The 18,868-nt window shown below is 33.0% G+C and overlaps 1 protein-coding gene across 1 annotated transcript; it reads right to left on the bottom strand.

Annotated features, from left to right (window-relative positions):
- Positions 1–10,283: 10,283 nt before the first annotated feature.
- Positions 10,284–14,614, bottom strand: LOC134728021 (homeobox protein MSH-D-like). The gene is made up of 4 exons (XM_063592424.1): positions 14,374–14,614; positions 12,597–12,918; positions 11,622–11,977; positions 10,284–10,924 (listed from the first exon to the last, which is right to left on the bottom strand). The coding sequence occupies exons 2-4, from the start codon at positions 12,913–12,915 to the stop codon at positions 10,406–10,408; spliced, it is 1,194 nt and encodes a 397-aa protein (XP_063448494.1). The 5' UTR covers positions 12,916–12,918; positions 14,374–14,614; the 3' UTR covers positions 10,284–10,405.
- Positions 14,615–18,868: the final 4,254 nt, after the last annotated feature.

Here is an 18,868-nt window from a genome sequence, read left to right on the forward strand (position 1 = left end):
AAATATCATAGATTTCTGTTTACCAATACTTAAGTTATAGAGCAAAAACCAAAAACAATGCTAATTTGGCCCCTTATTCCTAAACTGTTGAGACCAAAATACCCCAAATCAATCCCACCCTTCCTTTCATGGTCATAAATCTTTTGTCTAAATTTCATATATTTCCATTTTACTTTTACTGAAGTTAGAGTGCGAAAACCGAATATCTTTGGATGATACCAATGTACAACCAAAAAGTTTTCAACTTTTGCGGTTGTATAAAAATGATGTCAAATCAAATTTTTAATGGGGTTTGCAACAGTAATTATTCAACTACTCATTTTAATACATCATAAAGTATTAAAGTGTAAATGTCATACAGTCATGGTGATGATGCCTCCGCTAGCATATAATGTATAAAGGTACATAAATCAAGAACTGTAAAAGTGAAGCTGCTAAAAATTGAACTTAAACCAAGTTTAGAGGTACCGGTAATAAGCATTGTATACACATTTCACTAAATTTAGTTGAGACAAACTTGAGAAATTTTTCCATTTGTGAAAGGGGATAACCCTAGAATGATAATTAAAGTGCTTGTAATCACTGAATGGCTATTAAAGACTGCTTAAATTTATCAGTTGGTAGTAAAGTGAATTTTGCATTGTATATTGTATATATATAGCATTATTTTAAGTCGATTCAACTACTATTCTGGACAGAGAAAGATAATTCCAATTTTCAAAGAAGATTTCATAAAGCAAGGGTTTTAGGTAATATTAATTCAACAACCATTCTGGACAAAGAAAGATAACTCCAATTTATTGTCTTGAATCTACAAAAAATTTTGTTTTTGGCCCTCAATTCCTCGACTGTTTGCCCCATAACCCACAAAATAGACCCCAAACTTCTACTTATGGTATTAAATATTATGGTACAGTTTCAGAACAATTGAAATACTTATACACAACTTTTTGTACTGACACAAGATTAATGCTTGTTTTGGGCACCTTTAGAACCCTTATTCATAAACCTTAAGGACTATATATATATAACCGCCCCAAAACAATCCCAAGCTTCCTTTTATGATTATAAATATTATGTTATAATTTAATGGCTTCCTTTTTACTTATACTGAAGTTATTATCTGGAAACCATCCGTCTTGGGAAGACCACGACAGGATACCTACATGTATTTCAACTGCAAAAATTTCTGTGGTTGTATAAAAATTTCAAATATGTACAATGAAATATAGTTTCAAAATTGGTAAGCCTAGATAGGCCTTATAATTTTTTTCCCACATAGTTGAAGGACCATTTACACTCAGGACCGAGTCATAAGTAGGCAGTACAGTCTACAGATGTATTAAAACAACCTAGCATCATATTGCTAGTAGTGGGAGTAACATTCTCGGGTAAATTTGTTCTTTTTTTTTTCTAATATGTTTGGTTCAAATTAAAATGGAATGCTTTTATCTCCCCAATACTTACATTGTAAATAGAGGTGGTACTACTTTGACAAATCCTTGTACATGAGAGTTTTCTGTCAAATCTTTATTTCACAAAGAATGAATTGCATAACAATGAACTGAGCTCAAAGCAAAGTACTTTAATAATACACTTAGACAAAGAGCTAAATCCAGTGATATACTTTGTACTACAGGTCCTTCATTAACATCCATTGACCAAAACCATATCTCAACGACATTCCATACTACATGGTTGGATTCGGAAGTCCTGAAAAAGACATGATTTTTTTTAACATATTTTAAGTATATATATACACAAGTTAAAACTTTCTTGTTGTATAATCATTCCGTATCTAGCAACAGCTATCAATTTGCTTAATGCACATATTGATATATGTTGAGTGTACCTCTGTTGGAAATAAGAACACACAAACCTCCACCTAGTTTTAGTCAATGGACAAAACATTCAAAACTATAAAATATTATAGATCTAAGACTTGTCAGTGTCTATTTACCATTGCCACTGAATCAGTGATATATGTATTGTACACCTAATTATATACATGCAAGACTAAAATTATAAAGTACATACATGTTTGTATATAAGACTAAAACTGACATTCAGTCTTTACAATATCTTCATTCCCAAAGTCATTTTCAAATCTGACTTCATGGTAAAATAAGATTCCATATCTACAACCAATTAAAAGGAAAAATCCCTCTGATAGACTAGCATTTAAATCCGATTTCTAAAATGGAAGCTAGGTCACCATGGAACTTAGAACTAAAAAAAATCAAACAATATATCTGATATATTTCAAATGCATGTACATGAAATAATATAAATCTCTAAAATTCACCATATTGTTCTCTTTTTCATCTTCTGTTAGATACTGTATATCCAGTGGCGGATCCAGAAATTTTCTTAAGTAGGGGCCCACTGAATGACCTAAGAGGGGGCTCGCTCAAGTCATGATTCAGTGATTCCCTATATAAGCAACCAAATTTTTTCTCAAAAAGCAGCCCCCCCCCCTAAATCCGCCTCTGATATCAACCTCTAGATGTCTTTCAATTACATTCAGTTTAGTGTGGGTTGATCTTTGATTGTTGTACATGTTACAACCAGATTCCCAGCAGGGGGCAACTTTGTAAGACCGCAGAGGTTCAAGCTTAGATTTGAAATAAGGCGGAAAATGTAACCTTTTCAATTTATAAAACAGGTTCAACATCATTTCTATACATATATAAACATATTCTAAATTGTGGACACACCTTCATTAAATATTCTAATTCAATTAGTGGAGGAGATCAAATTAAAAAGTTGCAATGGTTAAATACTCCAATCACAGTCTTTCCTGCTAAAATCTCATGTGTAGAATGTGATAAACGGTTTTTGGGTCAATATATTGTCCTTGATATTGAGGTTATTTTGACACAGCAAAATATAAAGAAAATGTAAACTATGATCTGGAAATTGACTTCGTTTTCCCAAAATAAGCCCACTTAAACTGAACTTTAAATGCAAAAGACCTCTAAATGGCTAACAGATATTGCTATATAAAAGAATAGTCCTTGATTATACATGTACATGATATTAAAGAATTAATGAAATTTACACTGATTCTGTCAGTTGAATGGACTAGAATGAGATAAGTTATATACATGATAGACATAAAGGTTTTTTCCAACAGTTGTGGTGTAAATTAAATTAGTTGTATTTTATGGATGATATATTTATGTATATACATGTATGTAAATCATTGGCTCTTCAACCAATGATATTTTACAATATCGATTATTTGTTTATTTTCCTAATGTTGGTATTTTTCAGCATACTAAAAATGTTTTAACACAACACGAGCACAAGCTTGATAGGGTGTCCTCACACAGGGTTTCCGCTGGCGGTCCCCATTTTCCCAATTTGCGAAAAAATAATACTTGTGGCGATAAAAAATTGGTCATTTGCTGAAGAATTTGGCGAAAGAAATATATAGAAAGATTTATTTTCCTCCTTCTTGTTTATTTACTTTTTTCGAGTTTCTCTGACTTTAACTTATCAGACAATACTCGGAATTCACCTTGACGTCATTAAGATTTTGACAGAAAATCAATTATCAGCTGATTGCAATTTACAGCTATCGACAACCAAGGACTAATTAATAAAGGTGTTGATTGAATTGTTTGACAAAATGATATGGTTGAATGGCTTCCACTAAATGTCACATACAGGAGTTATTTACCACTTTTCAACTCACGTGTTTGAAGAACTCTTTTGACGTCTCCTCTCCATGTAAAGATAGTTTAGAAAAGAAAGCTGTTGTTGTGACAATAAATGTTAAAGGGCAAGAAAAATCTACGATTTAAAACTTGAATTATCCTTTGACTTTGATGTAAGTAATTGATCAGGGAGACTACTATAAAGTCGTTTGAGTGACACACGTGTTTCAAGCAAGTTTTACGTCTCAACTTTTTCATTTAAGAGATGGTCAAGATGGTGATTATGAAGAAAGGGGGGGAGGGGGCGGAATGCATTCTGGCGTCACAATTTCAAATGAAATAGGATAACATATGATCTGTCCATATACATGTATGAGGGTAGAAATGGGGGTATCTTATTGAAGTATTCTTGCCAAATGAAGATTAAACAGTAATTCTTAGACATGACCATAAAAGAGGGGGATAGGACCTTTATCGGGACTCCGGGATCGGGTGTTTTTAAGCTCGGGATTATCCCCCCTCATAAAATGTACACTTTTTTCAAGACGATTAAAAAATCAGCTGAATTTGACAAATCACACTATTTGTTTTCCAAAAATAACCGTAATTGGATGGGGGTTTTGTGTATTCACATTATTTGAACAACTCTCCTTGGGCCGAGAAAAAAAAGATCTGTGTTTCAGGTAACCTGACCGACCCGTGTTTTAGCCCCGACCCTAACTTTTTTATTGGATCTTTCAAAAAAAATAAATAATAATTATCAACCGACCCTGTTTTTGACACAGGCTTCTGATAAATGACATAATATTTTTTCTCTCTTGCTTCCTCTTGCATAGAAAGTCAGTAAAACATTTTACTAATGTCAAAAGGTATTCCAAAGAGGTTAAAATCCAAGAAATTTGCACAGCAGGTGCTTCAAAAACATTGCAAATGGCCCAAGACCACAATTAATGACCCCGCTTTTAGATTTTATTCCGTGGAAATGAAAGATGAGAGGTAAAATAATTTTTTGGATGTTGTATTTAAACTCATTTTGATATGGAATGAGTGATTAGGCCAAGTGCAAAAAGTTCATATATACAGTTTTCGGAACATCTCTTGACTTGTCCATAGGGGTAAGGATGTATATTGGCTAAATTTGTAAAAGTGATTGCTTCAATCTTTCTGAATATTGGATATATTTTTGGACTAGTGCTATACATAAGACACACAAAAAATTTGACAAAAGTGCATGGTGCAATTTTTTTAATGATACAAAATGTTCTAAAGAAATGATAGAGAAATTAATTGTGGTCTGTGGCCAAATGGCACACTTCCCGTTTTTGAAACTAATTATGGATCCGGACTTGGAAAAAACATGATAAATACTCAATAACTCAAATATGAAATTTTGAATCATCACCAAAAAGTATACAGATATTAAGATAAATGTAACTAAGAAGTGTTTAAAGTTTTAAGCCATTATCAAGAATTGTTTTTGAGATACGGTGTGACATGTGAAAAAAACACCCCCCTGTTTAAGTTACAATGTGCCATAACTCAAAAAGTTTTAATCTTATTTTCACCAAAAAGTATACAGATCATGTGACCATCATAAGAAACAACTATATTAAGTTTCATGAAATTTGGATAAGTCGTTCTCAAGTTATGGTGCCACATGTTTACGCTGGACAGACAGACGGACACCTGACATTTGTATACCATAATACGTCCCGTCTTTGACGGACGTATAAAAAGCAGTACTAAGCGTGCATGTTACGCTAGAAACATATTCAAAGAATAAAGTTTTATAACTTCTTAATGTCATATCCAATATTTATCAAAACCTAAAGGGGTTACATTTATCTTACTTCCTATATTTTTTCGTGGATGTCAATACACCTAATCGCTATATATTCCATACCGGATAAATTCTAAAATTACACAACTTTTTCATCCAGTTGAAGCTATCTGGGGGCCGTTGAAACAATTCACCATGCACAATACTTTTTAATGAGACCCGTTTTAACTTATTGTAAATACTTTAAACAAAATAATTTTTTACTTCAATTTTCAATTTCGAAAAATAGTGGATCATACTCTATTAAAGTTTCTTGATGATCGCTTTCTAAAGTTTTTCCTTCCTCAGCTCTCTAGTAAAAAAACCTTTATTTTCAGTCGCATGACCCAAACAGAAAGTTGTACATACAGTGTATGACTGTTTTTCCCAGATTGGACTAAATAGCGATAATTAAATAAAGTGTAATTTCCGGGATTGTTGAAAACTTGCATTTTCATCCCTATCTGATTTTGTGGTTTTAACAATCCAGACAGACAAATAGCAATAAGGTGTTTAGGAAAACATGACCTAAAACCTCCTTCATATAAGACAAAAAACATGGGAACTCATACTGAATGGTCAAATGTGTGCAATATGAAAATTTCAGTTAAGATGGTAAAATCACAAATCAGCCGTTAATGTAAATGGACTTTAAGTATGACTTTGGAGCAAATTTAAAGGGAAATGACGGGGAAGGGGCAAATTAGCTCTCAAGGGGAGCAAATGCTGTTTAAATTGGTAAGCGGGTTTTAAATATAGAGGGAAAGTGGAGTCATCTTTTTTGACTTTAGTTACATGTAAATATAACTTATGTAGACTTACCTTCTAATTCTATACTAGCCTATTAAAAAAAAAACACACACTACTCGGAACTATTTCTAATTCACTTGGACTACTGATATGCAAACCTAAAAACAAAAACAAAAATATCATAAAATAGGGATTGAAAGATTCATAATACTTTGAAAGGATAATTCAGACACGTGACGTGTTACACGGGGAGCATGTTTGTTTACAAATAATAATGTCACATGATCGCGCACTGACCTCGCATGCTGCATCGCCCTTACAATTCACTAATACATGTACATAACCATTTTCATGCAAACATGCAACGTGAATGTGATTGGTTATCAAATAATACAAAAATAATGCATAAACCGTTGAAGAAGAAATTATTTCATCAAATAGATTGGATTTTCACTTTCGACACGAATAGGTCGAGTTGACATTCCTGTCATCGGAGATAGTATTGAGATAAATGGGATAAAACGAACCGTCAAAAAGGTCTAGAGAAGCACATCAGTAGAACCTTAACATAAATAAGTAATACTTACCAACATTTCTCTAATTGATAACAATTAGAACTGAAATTTCACAAAAATACCGGTAAATAATTTTGTTGTGATGCTGGTAAATTGGCGCTAAATAAATATTCTTACTCCTATTGCTTCATGTAAAAAAAAATGTATAGAATTGAATTCGACTACAGTTCAGAATAAAAAAACGTGCATATGCAAAAGCCAGGTAATATGTTAATGATAAAGTGTGTATAAATTTTCGTAAAGGAAGTTACCCGTATACTTCACCAAGAATTACATTTGAGCGCAAAGTTCTGTATGTGTGAAAAAATTTGGTTGGTTTATGTAACATAATTTAGACTGGGATCCTGGCTAATCTTGATCTTACGACGCGCAGCTAGATTGGGCCGGATCCCAGGCTAATGTAACATCGTAGAACTCAAGGTAACGGAATTTTTTGCGTTGCTATTAGATGATTGAGGCCATCTATTTTTATTGCGGGTTCCACATATTTAAATCAAAAGGAATTATAGAAAAAATGGAATGTTGTGAGCAGAATCAAAACAGAAATGATGAACACTGCAACATTTCCAGCAAAATATAAATAGGATGGAGGATCTGTGTATTCACATTATTTGTAAAACTCTCCTTATTCATGTGAAGCGTGTGCTTTACATCGAGGCTTATTCTTTACATCGAGGCTTATTATGCTAATCATTGACGCCACAGTACTTCAACCAATCAGACAATGTTTATTTGGGGCATTCGATCGATTTTTACTCAGATTTTGGAATATTTCAATCGAAATTATAGAAAAATGGAATGTTGCTGGTACATATAAAATAGAAAATGATGAATACTTTTAGCTAAAGATAATTTGGATGGGGGTTCTGTGTATTCACATTATTTGCACAACTCTCCTTACTGATGCCATATTTTGGAATTTCCGTGACCTAAATGGTTCGCGAAAATTAATATTTTTATATATAGTATAGTAACTATAAAATGTCGAATATATTTGATGTATGCAAATACTTTAGAATGTACAAACTATTCTCGCATGTTTTATTTTACCTTGATTTCATTTTCACGATTAAGTGATCTTGTTCTTAAACTATAAGTAATAGTTTAAATATTTGTGTTGTATCATATGGAATGATTGTAAGGTGTATATATGTATGTCTGGAAGGTATTATCTGACCTTGACCTCATTTTTATGGTTTATTGGTCAATGTTAAGTTTAAATGGTTAAGTTTGATTCTAAGATACTATAAGTAATAGGTCAACTAGGTTTAATGCATACGTTGATTGTAAAGTGTACATGTCTGTCTGGTATTGTCCCTCTGACCTTGACGTCATTTTCTTGGTTCATTGGTCAATGTCACGTTTTCTTTTGTAAAGTCTATTTCTTTAAAACTATAAACGATAGGTCACCTTTATTTGGTCTAGGTGTACATCTATTTCTTGTTTAGTTTATCAATTATATCTGACCTTGGCCTCATTTTCTTGGATCATGTTCAGTTTAAGTGATACTTGTAGTAAAGCTTTAAATCTAGGAAATTCATTTCAGTGTGTACACTCTTGTTGTTTTGGGCATTGAAATTTTCTACATATTTCTTATTTAGGCATTTTAAATGATCATGCGTTACTTCTTGTACATTTTATGGCGTTTGCATATTATATTTCTACAATGTTCAGTCGGCTATATTACAGTGTATAGAGCGGATGGTGACAAAAATAAACGACACAAATATTCAGACATCTAGATGGCCACATACAGTTTTCAACCATAGACAGTTGTCTGTACAGCATATTAAAAAGTTTTGAATTAGTTGCATAAAAAACTTTCGATTATACCACTGGTCTGGACGATGAAAGAATGAGTGAGTAACTTAACAAATAGTTTTACCTGGCAAATATTCATATATTTGAGTGTTCTTTGTCCTTGCTATTGATTTTGTTGCATCTTTAATCACACATTTTCTACTATAGACTATTTAAAACTTTAAAATTGTATGGACATTTGTCTACTATTGAAGGTCTTTTATTTCTTTTAAATATCTTTTTTGTATTGACGCAGACCAAATTTTAACCAGCAGTGACCAAGTGGTATAAGAAAAGAGGAGAAATACCACAGAGGACTAACAAAACCACCAGGTTTTAAAAGACTAAAACATCATAGAAAATCTATTATTTAATTTTACCAGCTTAAGGTTGAGCGCTCACAAACATGTTAAAACTGGGTTTTGTTTTGTAAAATGTTCTGCGCCTTTGTTTTTTTCCGGTTTGAATAATTTCACAATATATAACCGACTATACAACCCAGGATTTTGAAGGTCGTACGTTTGCCTTAAATTGCTCACATCAACTTCATTTGTACTCTGGTGGATGATCGCCTTATTGGCAATCATACTTCATCTTTATTTGTATATCATTCATATAAACACCGTACCTATTTATGACTGTAAAATTGAAAAATTTCCCTCAAAGCAACGACTGAAGTTAACAGTCCATTTTTGCAACATTGAAAAATTAACAAAACTTACTAATATTAATATGAAATGTGGTATGAATGCCAATGAGATAACTCGTCACCAGAGAACACGGAATAAAGAAGTTAACAACTATATGTCACTGTACGGCCTTCAAAAATGAACAAAACCAGTACCGGTCCGCATAGAAAGACTATTTATAAATACATGTGTGATAATTTGGGTTCAAAGCTAATGGCAATTATTCTGTCAATAGTATTCAGACTTTCGATTTTTTATGTATAAATTGGATGAGAGAGTTGTCTCATTGGCACTCATACAGCACCTTTTTATTTCTATGTACAACATTACTATTTTGAATTTGTGTTTAGTGACGGATACATACTACATGTAACAAGGTTAAAAGAGGGGAACAACTAAAGCATATCCGCAACTGACAACAACACATTTTGACATGTTTGTGTCACATGTGCAGATTATAGTAGCCGTTTCGCCATGCTTGGTCGTGGTTTTCGACATGGAAAATAGCAAAGGTTAAAGTTTATGTCTGAGGAAGTTGGGCCTAGTATTACGTGACCTGTGATCAATGATGTTGATGCCTATCATTATTTTCCCGCAACAATATATTTACGAAGTTACAGGATGCTCAGTGGTGAAAAGGCGCAGACCTAAACAAAAGATAAATGATGGTGCACCTCATCTCAGTATCATTAAATGGTAAAGGCGAGATAAATCATATTCTGTTCATTCACTCAGCATGCGCAGGTCAAATTTAGTATTGTAGACTTTGGCATCTTTATGGATTTTTGGGGCCCTTTATAGCTTGCTGTTCGATGTGAGCAAAGGCTCCGTGTTGAAGGCCATACCTTGACCTATAATTTACTTTTATAAATTGTTATTTCAATGGGGAGTTGTTTCATTGGCACTCATACCACATCTTCCTATATCTAATCACATAAACATATTAATGATAAATATTTTATTTTCAGGTGCACTATACATGTATAAATAAAAGATAGCATATATACATATATTTGTCACATTCGGCACTATTATTTTAAAAGCATGACAGTTACTATAATTTACATAAATTTAATGTTAGTTTGATACAAATGTACAATCAAGTATAATTTAATAGCCATAATATGGCGGACACAATCCGAACGGGTAGGAGAATTGCTGCAAGGGTGGCGTAAACTTTTTCTCCGCTTTTTCTGAAGTCTCTAAATTCTGCAAACTTGCTGATAATAATGTCGGTTGCTTTGACGTTGATAAAGTTTGTGAACTTGGAAGATCTCCTTGTTGACTGATGGTAAGATGCAGGTCATTCTCATTCCTGATTGGTGGATTCTCTAAAATAGTTCTATCCATTCCCATAGGATGGCTTGGCTGGAAAAGCGGATGTTGAATAAAATGAGCAGGTGACCCGTATAACATAGGGTGATAGGGTGGCAACATTTCATTTGGTCCCATGAATGGCATCGTTGTTTGTGACATCATCGTCTGTGGCATTATGGCCTGTGGCATTGTGGTCTGTGGCATCGTCGTCTGTGGCATCGTGCTCTGTGGCATCGTGGTCTGTGGCATCGTGGTCTGTGGCTTTTCTTTACCTTGTCGTCGACTTTTAGCCCTCTTGTTCTGGAACCAAATCTAAAAAAGTAAAAGGTGAAGTTATATCAGTAACATCTTTGGTTTAATCATCAACCATATATTGTATAACAGTATTTATAGAAACAAATATTTATCAAGGAGGTAGGCCTATGTTCAGGGAAATAAGTCTTAAAATCAACAGTACGTATGAGGCAACCATTTTCGTAAAATATATTTTAAACTTCTAGGTGACATGAATTATTTCTTATGTGTTTCAGGTTAATGCTTGAAATACATTGATGAAAATTGACTTTTACAAATGCATTTTTTTATATAGATTACACCGTTGGCATTCCCGTTAGAATGGTTTTACACTAGTAATTATTTGTTGGAGCCTTTATAGCTCGCTTTTCGGTGTGATCCAAGTCTCCGTGTTGAAGACCTTACCTTGACCTATAATGGTTTACTTTTATATATTGTGACTTGGATGGAGAGTTGTCTCCTTGGCACATCTTCTTATATCTAATAACTTATTTAAATAGTTGTCTGCTTAGACCTTGTTAAGTCAAAATGCTCTCGGCTATGGAAATATATTTCTTACGGATTTTCTACAATAATGCGATAACATTTAAGGATGTATTTTGTTTATCATATATCTTATGTATTTCTTACTGCCTACATGATTGACGCATACATATCATCTCCTTTAATTGACGTTGAATTAAAATGAAAGAAGAAACAATTATACATTTCATACCTTCAGTCTAGTTTCTGGTATGCCTAAATCTCTACACAATAATTCTAGTGTTGCATGGTCTGGATATTGATTTCCTAAGAACATTCTCTCTAGTTCCTGTATTTGGCGGTTCGTGTAATTCGTCCTGTTTCTCTTCTGTTTGCCATTGTTTGTAGACGGGCATTTTCTAGAACTTGAAGATAAAATTTTGATTGGCATTATGTCTTTATTAGTTAAGCTGTCAGCAGAATCAGGAGAATCTAATTCTCTTTCACTCTCCGGTGATCTTTGGTTGTTAATTTCGGATCCGTTTGATGACCATTGACTATTGATTTCATATCCATTTGATGACCCCTCACTGTTGATGTCAGTTGCATCTGAAATAAAAGGAGAAATGAAGCTTTGTAAATCCATAGCTTTTTCAAATGAAATTAATAAAAATCTTCACACCAAATTAACACTCATATTCCATATATAACCACGACCCCCCCCCCCCCCAAAAAAAAAATGAATAGATTTGGAAACAACTACCCAATCAAAAATTGAATCACTCCCCCTTCACACAATCATACTCCAAATAAAAAAAGCAAAATGTAAAAATAGACAAACAATCAAAGAAACAACAATTTCAATTGAGGGAAGACTGATGGGATATAAAAAAAGAACGAAATTCAGATGAACAAATTAATTATTTAAACACATACACTTCATAGAATGTACTTGAAAATTAGCGTATGTTGTCACGTGTGTTTGTGCTATAGCTGCAAGAGCAATCGATTGCATTTGTCATATACAAAACAGTTGCTACTTTCAGAAATACCATTAAGGCTATAATTTTTTTTTGCAATGAGACAGCAACCCAACCACAAATTGTGAGAAATATCAAATTGGAAATAACAAGTCGGGAAGTATTTGACACCCAACACAAAACATACCCTTGACAAGTGACCTCAAAAAATAGTTGACGTGTCATATATGCTTTTTATGCAGCCTTACCATATTCATACGATCTATGCGAGTCTTGGTCCGATATTGTTCCTTGTACAATATACATCTGTGGAGGGGACACATTAATCGGGGATTGTAACTCCTTTTTCGTCTGTAACATCGGGTATACGGAGTTTCGGTTCATCAGAAGACCTGTGTTCTGCGGTGCAGGATATGGTGGCATATAGTAAGGGTATGTATCGTGTATTGGAGCGGACGGGTCTTTGGGTATATCAATAATTAGCTGTTGTGCCAGTCTGTTGTTTACTGATGACAATACTGTTGGTCCCGCCTTCTCAGTAACTTCAATGTTACACATGTCTTGCATAATCTATAAATAAAATTGTCATAACTTAGAATTAAACAAAAGTATCATTATTAATAACTCAAAGCAAATATTGTAAGCAAAACGTAAATGAATAGATATTATTAAATCATGTAACCCCGCCACATTATGTACAGAAGATCTGTATGTATGTGCCTGTCCCATGTCAGGAGCATGTAATTCAGTGGTTGTCGTTTGTTTATGTGTTACATTTGTTTTTCGTTCCTTTTTTTGTATATAAATGGGGCCGTTAGTTTTCTCGTTTAAATTGTTTGACATTGTTATGTCGGGCACGGTCTTTTATAGCTGACTATGCGGTATGGGCTTTGCTCATTGTTGAAGGCCATACGGTGACCTATATTTGTTATTTTTTTTGTCATTTTGGTCTCTTGAGGAGAATTGTCGCATCGGCAATCATACCACATCTTCTATTTTTATATGTTAATACATCTTTTTCCTAAAATCTAAGCGTCTTTCATACAAGAGACCGCGAGATGACACAAAGTATTTTATCTCTATGCAATTTTAATGACATTTTACTCCATTAACCCTCCAATAATCGTATGTGTTTTGTAAGAGAAACGCCAACACTGCTCTCCTGACCTGGTGGCAATAAGCTCCACAGTCTCGCTTTATCAAAAGTTTACTTTTTATTCTTCAAAATATATATTTGATTAAAATCTCTAGGGAAAGCAAAAAAATGTGAATATGCGGAAAGTAACACGCATTTGACCCCAGCTTTCATTAAAAAATATCTATTACTATTTTACAAAGAAGATGTGGTATGATTGCCAATGAGACAATTCTCCACAAGAGACCAAATCGACACAGAAATTAACAACTACATGTCACTGTACGGCCATAAACAATGAGCAAAGTCAATGCCGCCTAATCAGCTATAAAAGGCCCGGAAATGACAATATAAATCAATTCAAGCGAGAAAACTAATGGCCTTATTTATGTTCAAAAAATAAACAAAAAACTAATATGTAACACATAAATAAACGACAACCACTGAGTTACAGGCTCCTTATATCATGTTCTCAAATCTAGATATCATCTCCCATTTAGAAAAAAAACACGTGAAAAAATGAACCTATTATGTGTTGTTCTCCCAGCTACAAAATGTATCCAAAACCAAAGACGTAGAACATGTTCTATCATAATCATTTGGTAACTAATGTAATTACTGTCTCCCCATGTCTGTATTGAACATAAACAAATATTAAATAATAATACTCATAATGCTCAGATCGGTTGTCACCGTGCAACACAGTTATTACACCATATAGGAAAAACGTAGAACTCCTTTTGTCATAAGACACTGTCAAACATCCAAACATACTATCCACACTCATCTGTGTCCACACTTGTACTATTTTACAACAATTTACAAATGTCGACCAAACTACAAAAACAAAAATGAATATACAAATCCGGAGATTTGATATTAAAACTTACGTTTCCTGCAGTTGAAAAATATCTCTGTCCTTTGTTAACTAATGTTGGTTTGAATAAACTGTTGGATTTAAGATTTTATGGAGCTTCTCTGAATTTACAGGTTAATATAACTAGATTTAGTTCTGAGGTATGGCTTTGAGTTAATCAATTTACTAGTTGAGGTGAACACTTCTGCTCAATTCGATTAATCATGTCCACTGATTACTGTTCAACAGAAAATCCACACTTCTAATCAATTTAAGGGAATCCTTACACATAATCCCTATATTATATGTGTAAATTATTGTTGATTGATCTTGATTGTTTAATTATTAAAATGAAAATAGATCTTATAAAAAAAATAAAAGATTGATATATTTTCTATCTGGATTTTTCATTTATATAGCATGTGGGATTTGATTCACAAATACATTTGATTTATTTCTGGTGAAAATTATTGCCAGTGATTGTAAACAAAAAAAGTTTATAATACGTGCGTAATTATAACATTGTACATTGTAGGTATTCCTATGAAAACGTATTCAACTTTTTGTATCGATGAGTACAGAGCCCTTTTCGTTTCAAACCGATAAAGTGTTGCGTTTTTTTAAGTCCAGCACTGTAAATCAAAAGCCCAGAGATATAAAGTACAGCCCTGTAGATACCGAGTTTAACGGTGTACAAATATAAAAGTCCAGCTGTGGAAATAAAAAGTCCAGCACATTAGAAATTAAGTCCAGCGCTGGAAATGCACGGTCCAACGCTAAAGATGCAAAGTCTAACGATGAAGATGTACCCATGTTTTTTTTTTATTAAGTGTGTTGTTTTGTCATGAAATTAAAATGGCAATTAATATTTTGTTTGAATTGTTTCATTTTTTGTTATGAGCCTTTATGGATTAATTTATCTTTATTTCTCAACAAACCAAATTACATTAGTATAGAGATGACTGTATGTATTGTTGAGGGCTGTACGAATCGATGACAAATGATTGCTTACATCCACGTCCTTTGTGCTCTTGTGAGGCATTGTCGAATTTGATTTTTCTATTCGGGCATGTGATGTAATCTGGATTTTATTGTATAAAGTTTTTATTTCTGTTATTTTTTTGTGTAAATGTTGTAAATTTTCTCCATTGGTCTTTTTTGGGATTTAATGTTTGGAATGTTATAGAAGTTTTGTTTCGATCGCGTCACATTCGGATTTTTTTTTATAGCAAAGGATTGAGTTGTCAGCAGACACGGGATCAATCATATTTTATAACCAAATGTTCTGTTTTAAATTTGTTACAGTATATTTTTTCTCTAGATCGTTCAATTGAAATAGTTTGAAACACAACTTTGTGTGATTTTTTTTTCTTCAAATTATGAACGTGAATTAATTTCGTAACCAAGTGCTCCATGGGGCGCAGCTTTATACGACCACAGAGGTCCAACCTTAAACAGTTACGAGTATGGACAGAACATTCAAGCTTGATACAGCTCTGAAGTTGGATTGTGATCAAATTTTTTACATATTAATATGAGTTTCTGACACATAACAAATGTCAAGATCTTACAAATCTATTGCGCAATACTGTGCAATTAAAAATTTCTTCTTCAAACTTTTAAAAAATTTGGAATTTGAGAAATTTGGAGAAAAAAAAATGAAAACCGCTACCACCCCTTTTTTTGCAATTAGTCCAAAACCTGACATTTCTTTATACATAACTTACAAGTAGTGTAAGGAAGGTAAATCAGAACATAACCAGCATTGTATGTTAAATGTTTTTGAATTACCTCCCTTACACTGCTTTTAAATTGTCTTAATTGTCCATTGACCTTAATATAAAATCTATAAAATCATTCATGATCTTGAATAGCATGCACAGTTTGTTTGTTTCCTCCGTTCTTCGAGGCTTTTCCGTTTTAGAGTTCTGATCATATTTGTGATACAGCCAGATCGAACATCTGTCTGTTTAATTGTTAATCACAAATCGTGCTGCTCTTTTCTGTATCTGTTCTATTGCCTTGATATTATTTTGGGTTGCTGGGTCCCATACTGTGCATATATATTCTACTGCAGGTCTTAGGTATAAAAAGATGTGATGTGAGTCACAATTTGTAAAAGTAAAGCATTATAGGTCAAAGTACGGTCTTCATCACAGACCCTTGGCCGGCACCGAACTGCAAGCTATAAAGTGCCCCACAACTGACAAGTGTAAAACCATTCAAACGCGGAAACCAACGGTATAGTCTATATAAAACAATGAACCAAACCAACAAACGACAACTACTGAACATCAGATTCCTGACTAAGGATAGGTGCAAACAAATGCAGTGGGTTCAAACGGTTTTTAGGTACCTGGATACATATTCAGCTGCCTATACAAGTTATAAGTGCAGCCTTTGAGATTTCTGCGTATACATACTGAAGTTCTATTGCCGACTTAATTATCTCTTTGAGATGACTCGGTTTTTTTAATGTTTTGTTATTGCTGCCCTTTAAGGTATAAATTTTGCTCACTTTTGAAAGCCTACGGTTGTGTAAATCACAGTCATTTGGTCACCTAAGTCTTATTCAGTATCGCAAATTAAAGTTTAATTTCTCGATAAAATATTAAAAATGTTTAAAACTGTCAAAACTTGGAAAGATTAATAAGAAAGTGTATGATACCATTGCTTTAAAAACTGGCAAAGAGATAGATATTTAAAATAATGTCTTCGTTTATCTTTTCATAACGTATAATTGCATAGAAGAAAATCCGACACAAGGGGAAAAGTATTAATTTTAGACAAAACCAAAATGATGTTTCTAGTAAAATAAGCTCCAAGGAACCGGAATACTAGTAGCTCACTTGGTACAATAGACATGAAACTGCTATTCATTTGGTTTTATATAGCATCCCTTAAGGATGTTTGCTACTCGGATTAAAAATAACAAGCTTTTAAAAGGACTGTTAGAAATTGATAGTTTATATTATGAAGTAACTAAAAGGCAGAAAAAGATGAAGGGTCATTGTGCTTGTTTTCTTTGTATAAGCCATTGGAAATTTGGGGGACATGATTCTATCTATATTTTTCATACATTTAACATCAGCACATTTTTTCTTTAAATTTAACTAGGAAAAAATAACAAATATATTTATAAAGAACAATATGTAATAAAATTATGAAAAGAAAAGTACGGGTTAGTGTGAAAAATGTCTTGTCACGTGGCAATACCTGAATAAGGCTAGAGGATTCTGAATATCTGAATAGTCAAAAACAAGAGTAGCAAACATTCCTAAATTTGAATGTTCTTTTAACTTTAAGTGTTTACCTACGTACCTTATTGATATACCACTTTACGATGTATTCGAATAAAGCACTACATGAGAGTTCTTTACTATTATCAATTCAAGATACAAAATTACTATCTAAGCAGGAACACATACATTGATAGATATAGTTCCAAGAAGTAAGTAAGTAAGTAAAAAAGTAAGTAATCCACTGAGTATTACTAAGAAAAAGCAAGTACTCCACTAAGTAAGTAATTTTTATTAAGATAAAGTCCAGACATCGGACTATCATCAAAAGACAATTACATATGAACATATGCATACATGTGTTTACATAATAGAATGCAATCCATGAAATGTAATTGCTGTGAGACATTTCTTGTCACAATGATTTTACCTCACTTTAAGTTCCAGTAGGTCCGATCTAGATATCGAGAACACTAAATGGGTGTATTGAAGAACACATTTGCTGGGTAATGTCAACAAAGTAAGTCTTAACACACATGTTAGAAGATAGCTCATCTTTTTTTCATTTACTTGGGAAAATGTTTAATTTTTATTGCGGGCATTTAAAGCCATACCAATAATTCTTCACGAAGTACTGTAAACGTCATCTTTCGAACATTTTTTGATGATCTGATGACAGATTGTGAAATTATATGGTTCTTTTTTTTGTTTCATCGTCGTTTGGTTGTTGTCTTGTTGACAAGTATCCAATTTTATCATTCTGATATCGTAAAATTCAATCAAATCGAACCAAATAATGACAAAGCAGTAGTGAATCAAAAGTGTCAGCAAAGTCAGTTCCATCAATGTATTTAGACAAGAGCGCACACACTGAAAAGTTTCGCCTTCTTTGCCAACCATTGATATTATGTTTGTAGTTTTAAATATAAAGCTTTACTACAACTATCACATAAACACTACTTAATATATTCCAAGAAAATGAGGTCAAGGTCATTTAAACCAAAGGAAAAATACATGTTAAGCTTACAATCATTCAATATACTACATGTAAATATAGTTGACCTATTGCTAAGTTTCTAAGAAAACAGATTTTACCATGAAAACTAAACATTGACCAATGGACCATGAAAATTGGGCGAAGGTCAGATGAACCGTGACATGCAGACTTGTACAGCTTGCAATCCTTCTATATAGCAAATATAGTTAACCTATTGCTTAAAGATTAAGCAAACCACGATAACTTGACACTGATCAATTAACCGTGAAAATGAGTTCAAGATCAAATACAAC

This window comes from Mytilus trossulus, chromosome 1 (assembly GCF_036588685.1).
Source record: "Mytilus trossulus isolate FHL-02 chromosome 1, PNRI_Mtr1.1.1.hap1, whole genome shotgun sequence".
NCBI classification, from domain to species: domain Eukaryota; kingdom Metazoa; phylum Mollusca; class Bivalvia; order Mytilida; family Mytilidae; genus Mytilus; species Mytilus trossulus.

Excerpts from the sequence above, each read along its gene's own strand:
- LOC134728021 (XM_063592424.1), bottom strand. The coding sequence starts at position 12,915 with ATGCAAGACATGTGTAACATTGAAGTTACTGAGAAGGCGGGACCAACA. Across the intron at positions 11,978-12,596 it reads GCATAGATCGTATGAATATG|ATGCAACTGACATCAACAGT; the intron begins GTAAGGCTGCAT and ends CTTTTATTTCAG. Across the intron at positions 10,925-11,621 it reads TACCAGAAACTAGACTGAAG|ATTTGGTTCCAGAACAAGAG; the intron begins GTATGAAATGTA and ends TTACTTTTTTAG.